The 8,169-nt window shown below is 40.4% G+C and overlaps 1 protein-coding gene across 2 annotated transcripts in view; it reads right to left on the reverse strand.

The window, feature by feature from the left end:
• The window catches only part of LOC101851294, a 109,006-nt gene that overhangs the window by 2,162 nt on the left and 98,675 nt on the right, over positions 1-8,169 (reverse strand). Inside the window, exon 3 of one of the 2 annotated variants that reach the window (XM_005107143.3) lies at positions 276-467. In XM_005107143.3, the coding sequence (XP_005107200.1) occupies positions 276-467 (192 nt within the window). The remainder of the gene's footprint in view (positions 1-275; positions 468-8,169) is intronic. The other variant, XM_005107144.3, reaches the window with a different exon arrangement.

An 8,169-nucleotide genomic window follows, 5' to 3' on the forward strand; every position in this document is an offset into this window, starting at 1 on the left:
ACACGCACACACGCACACACGCACATACAGACATACACACATACATACATACACATACACTCACACACACATACACGCACATTGACACACACACTGACACACACACAAATTCACAAATAACTCTCACTCTCTCTCACACTCACATAAACTCGCGCGCGCGCACACACACACACACACACACACACACACACACACACACACACACACACACATACATACATAAACAAACAGACGAACTAAGACATAGACGACAAACAAACATATTCTCTACACACACAATGCGTCCAGCGTCCATCCTCTTGCCTGGGCTCGCCCACTCCGTTTGCTGAACTGGTGCTCACAAGCCATCACGCAGTCCTGATACCGACCAATGATGCGTAGAATCGATGACCGGAGTCTTCTCATCACGGGGTTGCCGTTTTCTGATGCTTGCACCAACGATAATAAAAACTGTTCAAAAGAAAGTCCTGAGGAGATATGAGATAAAGGATGGATTGTGAGTCCTTGACAAAATGAGTTGATTCTCGGATTTTAGCCTCAGGGACATAGATGTTTGTATATTATATAACTCAATTTCATAGGTTTGGTCTCTAAAATATATTATATGAGATAATAAAAGGTATAATATTTAACTTTTAAAAAGTTGCATCTCTCTCAAATTCACTATTTTTGGCACACATCTCCATTAGGATTTTTATAACACGCCTCACAGATATTGTCTACCTCCCGGGTCAGTGCCACTGACTGAAGGGTATTTAGGCCATTTCCAAAAAGGGGTGGGGGCATTTCTCTTTCTAATGCACATTAGAATTGTAAATGAGCTGATAAAACAATATCATGCTCATAACTGTGCCTGAACTACAACGGCTGCTTTTTCTATCCTAATCCTTACTATCGTCATTTTCTCTACTTCTTTTTTATGTTTGTCACACACTGGTGACCCGACATTGCCAGTGTGCCTTGATGGTCGAAGCAGACTTTGTGTTGTTGATGCTAGAGAGGTGAGCAGAGTAAGCCTGATTCCCTGTTAGGACTTCTCTGTTGACATCCAGTGATTTTCTCTGGGGACGGATGCATTATTTATCAGATAACGAAGCCGTCTTTATCAAATTAGACACAACCTTTGCCTTTAAAAATAAATAGTTTTCCTCATGCAATCGACCAACTGATAAAAGAAATAAATACCCTGCATGTAAGCCAGAAAAATGCTGGCTCTAATGTCAAAGAAACCTCGGGATATATAGGGCGCTAAGAAGAGAACTGAATGGAAAGTTTAAGGGTTAAGGAAACCCTTTGCTGATTTCGCAAGAAAACTGCTGAACCCTGAAAAAGACAAGCGTAGTTTGTGGATGATTGTGAGTGTGGGTTTTTTTGGTTTGTTTGTGTGTGTGTGTGTGTGTGTGTGCGTGTCTGTGTGTGTGTGTGTGTGTGTGTGTGTGTGTTTGTTTTTGTGTGTAAGAGTGGGGGTTCAGAAATGGCCTCACACTTTCTGCAAATGTCTCCAATGGTATGATAAATAATTGATACTATAAAAACGTCCTTTAAAAAGAAAATGAGAGAGTAGTTTGGGGGGTTACTGGTATGTTTGAATATTCTTTTCTTTTCCTTTGTAATTTCTATTTATAATCTCTTTTGTTTTTTTCACTTCACAAAAAGCATCAAGGCCAATATTATGTCGATATGTTTCTTTACTAAAAACCGACGTAAAGTATACGACAAGTTCGAACCACGTAATAGGCTGCACACATCCATGTCTTGTGTGAATTGAGAATTGAATGGTATAGAGAAGTGTTCCTGGCAGATGCACACCTGTCCAACTTGGATTCTGACTTTGATTAAAGAGAAGCACCTCGATTCTATAACAAGTATCAAAAGTGAAAGGAAAAATTTAAACTGATTAACAAAATAAAAGATGTATTCAAAAGACTACCATTTTCAGTAGAACCCCCCAATAAATATTAAACGAACTGTTCAGTTTGTCTTAGTTTGGAGATCTACGTTAGTCCAAATTCCATGTTTCAAAACTGGGCATTGTAATTGCGAGGAGCTTTTCAGACAAAATGAAACTGCAGGATTCCCTGAACACTAAATTGCAAGCACTTTCTAGTACTTTGTTTTCTTTAAAAAAATGTGTTGCCTGCTTATGCTATGTTTCAAGATTTGTATTATTCAGTACGGTCTGTCAGAAAGACAATTAGGCTCAAAGTTTAGTCAAGTGACTACGTAAATGACACTAGCCAAATGAATATGGCAAAAAAAAATCAAGCCATGCGTAGGTCAAAGTGTGTACAACAACTGGTAATAAAAACCAAAATCTACGAAATTCAGCTGTCAGATGCATTAAGCCCGTCGATCTCAGAAGCAACAGGATTTTTTTTATGGATACCCCATTTTTAAAGTGGGAAATCAGGAAATTTCGAAACCAGGAGCAAAAGCACTCCGTGGACAAAAACAGCACCACAACGGTTTCTGCCATTAGAGTTAATGTTGACGCGGACAGTCGCGTGAGACTTTATGAGAAAACGCAAAGAGTGTTTCTTCCTTTACCGTCAGTGCACAGAGTTTTACGTGAGAGTTTGGGGCTCAAAATCATCTTCCCTCGGTAGATACCCTATACCTCGATCAGTGAAAGCAAGGGAATAACGTGGGTGGTTGGCGGGTGCACTGGTATGGTTTGCTCCTTCTTTCCTTTCAAACATCTTTCGTCTCTGTGCTAAACATAACTTAGTGCCTGAAAGCCTAAACGATCTGAACCCTCAAAAATTTTAAGATGAGAGAAATTCACAAATACTGGGGGGTTTTCGCATCAGTTATTCGGAGTTTTTAATGGGTTTTTTTTAGTTTTTTTGTTTTTTTTTTTGTTTTTCAGTACAAAGAGTGGGATTCTTCAAATCCCCAGGCAAAAGCAAGAACATGAATATGTTCAACACTGACTCTCCAACAAAAAAGGACCCAAAACTCCTATTGTTCGCAAACGGGCCAACCACACTCAACGATAACACACTGCCCACGAATCAACCAAGACAATTTTTAAAAAGAAAGAAACTGGTCTCTAAGTTCTAGATCATCCTAGGTGGATAGCGAGTGCTGTCGTGTGGTTTGCTCCATCTTTCCTATCAATCATAAAATTTCGTTCTTATCTCTGCTAGGTTACCACAAATGACTAACGTGTGTTGCAACTGCCTTAAAACATATAAATTACCAAAGCTAAAGCAATCATGATCCGTGTGAGATTTTCTATTTGCAAGGCTTGTAGGACTCCATTATTCCCCCAGAAAAGACTTGGGTTCAGTAAAACATCAGTGCCCAAAAGATATTCCCGAAAATAGTTACTTTGCGGGGCGTTTCACAGATTGCTATATCGATTACAGCTGTGTGCCACTGTAGATTGAAATTACTTCGAGTTATCATTGAAAAATTAATGGATTCTCACTCGTCGTTTTTTTAGCTTTGTATGGTTATAACCATGTAAGAGTGCGTTTGAACGATATTCAAGTTCCACTGGGAACACGAGGCAGTGAAGGTTGAGAAACATACCTTGAAAAGATCGTTTTTATTTTCGCGCCTGCTCATTGTTCAAAGTAGAATGAAACTGTTCTCAGAATGGAATGCCATTGTTCGGGGCACAAGTCCTTGAAGACTGTGTGTGTGTGTCAGAGACAAGTGGATATAGGACGCTCTGTCTTGTCCAAAGGTTGATCTCAAAGGGGCAAGCAACTCTGGCAGCTGTAGCAACGAATAGCAGCTTGTTCCCCTTTACCTCTAACAAAGCACCGCTGTTGTCCATGTTGTTGTAGGTGGTGATGGTTGTGTTGTTTTTTATTGTTATTGGTGGTGGTGCTGGTGCTGCTACTTTTATCTATTGTTCTCGTTGCAGTTGTTAATGTGATGAAATGCCTCATCAACAATAATTACCTATTTTGTTTGAGTTTTCATATTGTTTTGTGTACTTTTTATACTGTTTTTGTTGTAGTTTGATTTGATTTGGGGGGGGGGGTTCCTGGATTTTTGTTGTTGTTTGTTTGTTTGTTTTGGGTTTGTTTTATTTATTGATTTTGTGGGGGTGGGAGTGATTAGTCCTAACATGTTTGTTAAGACAAACTTTGGTTTTGTGCAATTTTTCTAAGCAGATAAATGAACAATATACTCGATAGAATATTTCTGTGGCTCGGGAATCGAGCTTACATATTGTGAACGTATATCGAAAAGTTCATAATAATCACAGATTGTTCGAAGCAAAAGGGTTGTAGATTGTAGAGAAATGAAATCTGTGATCTCATTTTCATGACTTCATCATCATCATTATCCGGTACCTTGCCGACTGGCGAGGGCGATCATGGACCTCCACTTCACTCTGTCTTGCGTCGCAACGATAATTCTGTTGTTCTTGCTGTTCCCAGCCATGTTGTCAACTTGTCCAGTACCTTTCTCTTTGTCTACCTCACCCTCTCTCTCCATCAAACTTGCCTGTTGTCACAATATTCTTCAATGCTTCTTTCCGCATTGTGTGTCCAATGAAATTTGCTTGTCGATTTCGTATGTTCGTCATAATCTATCGCCTCATGACTTACTTTACTGTATTTAGTTTTACTTTTTCCGGCAACTGTTACCTGATGGGGTCGAGGAGAGAAACAAACGTCTTTTTCTGGGTCTGTGTGTGTGTGGGGGGGGGGGGTATTTGGTTGTTGGTTTTGTTTTGTTTGATTTGTTTTTGTTTTGTTGTTTGTTTGCTTCTTGATTTATTTTGTTTTTTACCTTTTAAGCGGAGTTTAACACTGCCCAAATCATCATAATATCTGCTCTCTCAAAAGCCGTTTAAGGGAAGAGAAAGGTGAGGCTAAAGTTGGATTAGGGACATCATCATCATCATCATTGACTTTCTCACCCTGCACCAGGGTATAAGCCACGGACAAACACCTTCCACCTTTCTCTATCCTGGGCTAGCCTCTTGATGTTATTCCATGTCTTCCCACTTTTCTGTACGATTTCTGTGATTCTTCTCCAGGTTCCACGAGGTCTTCCCCTTGATCTCTTGCCCTGTGGGTTCCAATCCAAAACTTTCTTTGTCATGCAGCTGCCTGACTTCCTGAGAGTATGTCCAATCCATCGCCACCGCCTTCTTCCTATCTCATCTCTGACTGGGATCTGTCTTGTTTTCCATAAAACTTCCACATTGATGACCCTGTCTGTCCATCTGATTCTCAGTAGCTTTCTTAGACGCCTGTTCAGGAAAACCTGGATCCTCTTTATACAAGTCTGTGATGCATTCCATGTCTCACATCCATACAACAGGACCGACTTCACGTTTGAATTGAAAATCCTCAGCTTTGTTCCAAGTGAGATATCTCTGGTCTTCAAAATCCTATCCAAAGATATGAAAGCAGCATGTGCTTTTCCAATGCTTTATTTCAGCACCTGTTCCTCCCTCTCTGTCAATTATACTCCCAAGATAGAAGAAGGAATCAACGTTTTCTAGTGCCTTTCCTTCTATTGTGACCTGCTCCTTTCGTTGTGCATCTGTCCTTAGGACCTTTCCGGGGTGAATCCTCAATCCAACAGACCCCGATATGCTGTTTAATACTGAAGTCTTTGCTTGCATCTGTTTCTTGGTGTGCGACAGAAGCGCCAAGTCGTCTACAAAATCCAGATCGTCCAACTGTGTTCATGGTGTCCTCTGTATGCAATTTCTGTGTCCTCTGGTGGTTTCCTTCATCAGCCAGTCGTCTGCCAATATGAAGAGGAACGGTGAAAGTAAGCATCTCTGTCTCACACCAGTCCTGATGTCAAAGCTGTCAGTGAGCTTGCTATCATGTACAACCCTGCAACATGTCCCTTCGTACATGCTCTTGATGAGGTTTACCAACTAATGTGGGATTCCATGATGTCTCACTATCTTCCATAGTGTCGCTCAGTCTATACTGTCAAAGGCCCTCTCATGGTCAAGGAAGTTGACAATCAGCTGGGAGTTCCACTCCAGGGACTGTTCCACAATAATCCTCAGCGTGGCAATCTGGTCGGTGGTTGAGCAATTTTTCCGGAAATCGGCCTGTTCATCCCTTAGTCTTGGATCCGTACCTGTCTTGATTCTCTCCAGAATGATTCTGTTGAAGACCTTACCTGGTATTGAGAGAAGAGTAATCCCTCTGTAGTTGCTGCAGTTGCTGAGATCCCCCTTTTTTGGAAGCTTCACGAGCTGTCCTTTCCAATCCTTTGGGAACTTGCTCTCATTCCAGATCCTGGTAAACAGTGGGAAGAGGATGTCTGCCGTCTCATTGGCACCTGCTTTTAGGGCTTCAGGTGGAATCTGGTCAGGACCGGCCGCTTTACCTTTGTTCAGCTTCTTAATGGCATCCAGAATCTCTTGTTTTGAAGGAGCATAACAGCAGATAGGTAACTCATTTCTTGCTGGCAGTATATTTGGTGGGTTACTCGGTGGTGGTCTGTTCAGGAGACTGTTGAAATGCTCTACCCATCATTTAGACTGAGCTTCCTTTCCAAAAATGCTTTTCCCCTCTTGGTCCTTTACAGGTACTTCAGGTTTCCCATATTTTCCCGCAAGTGTCCTTGTGGTCTGGTAAAGGATTCGCATGTGCCTTTCTACAGCTGCTTCCTCTGCCTTCTCAACTAGCCCGTTCATGAATTCCTCCTTGTCTTTTCTTATTGATTTCTTGACATCTTTAGCTGTTGTCCTGTACTGCTCCAATGCATCCGCTCTTGATCCTCTTGTTCTACTTGCATTCGCTTCTGCCTTCAGCTGTCGTCATATCCTAATTAAATCCAATGAGTGTTGGCTAATCTATTCCTTGTGCTCCCATTTCTTCACATTGAGTACTTCTTGACATGTTCATGTAAAGACTTCAGAATTAGGGGCATACTTGGGTAAAACTATAGAAAATTCAAAGTTGTGATGAGGGGGAGGGTTGTTTGCTTGTTATTAATTCATTTTAATCTTTTTTACTGGGGGGACGGGGGTATGTAGAGTCAAAACTTTATTCTACTGTAAAAAAAATCATTTTTTCTATTTTAAAAAATATGGTTTTGACAAGTATGGTGGCAGTCCGCGTCCTTGATGTTCTAAATTTTTTTCTTTGTTGTGTAAAAATCTCGTACATTTTTAAAGATGCTTAGTGGCAATTGTTGCGTCTTTAATTCTCTATTTATTTGTACTAATCTAAACGCAAAATGGTGCTGTACTTCAGAAGGCTATCAGTTTTTTTTACAAATTCATCTGTAACGTTAAAACAATAACCATTTCACAAAGAATTCAAACACATGTTTTATTAACATTATTTTGTAGATTACAAGATAGAGCAAGAGATGCCATGTATTTGATCTAATTTTACTATTTATTTAAGTCGTATCTTGGCTTGATGCTGTGTATTCGTAAATTACAGGGAGTATTAATAGTGAAGTAACTTTCATTTTTGAAACGTACTAGTTTGCAATGACAAATCAAGGTCGATGAAATATCAAAACAGCGGGGGTGTTAAGCCACCAGACTACCCATAGTTTGTACTCAATTTTCTTTTCATAAGAACTACATCTATTAGATCTATCCATCTGGAATTATAAAACAAAATCTATTTGGATTCGAATGCTTTATTGATTAGGCAAAAATAGTAAAACATTTTTGATGATGAAACATTCTTCTCATATACATGTTGTGACCCTTACATAATGCCTATCTTTTTGTACGGTAGTAATACGATTTTCACAAAGGTCATGCGAAAAAGTATTTTCCGCTGTGCACTTAATCAAGAGTCTTACCGGCTTCTTCTTTTTTCGTTTGAGCCATTTGTACTTGAAAATGCTTTTATAGTCACTGGAGTAGAATACTTACGTTGCGTATACATTTCGTTTATCTACCCCTAACCCTCCCTTCCTCTTCCTCCTTCCCCTCTTCTACCCCCCTCCCTAAAAAAAGTATTTTCCCCCAACCAGTATCTTCTCTCTCTCTCTATCTATCTATCTCTTTCTCTCCCCCTCTCTTTCTCTCTCTCTCTCTCTCTCTCTCTCTCTCTCTATCTATCTATCTATCTCTCCCTCTCTCCTTCCATTCCTCCCTCCCTTACTCCCTCTCATTACATGCGTTAGCGAGACTACGTGTGTTTGTGTGTGTCTATAAGTGCGCGCGCACGCGTGTATTATTTGTGTGTGTGGGGGGGGGGT

The sequence above is a fragment of the Aplysia californica genome, unplaced genomic scaffold (genome assembly GCF_000002075.1).
Source record: "Aplysia californica isolate F4 #8 unplaced genomic scaffold, AplCal3.0 scaffold00579, whole genome shotgun sequence".
NCBI classification, from domain to species: domain Eukaryota; kingdom Metazoa; phylum Mollusca; class Gastropoda; order Aplysiida; family Aplysiidae; genus Aplysia; species Aplysia californica.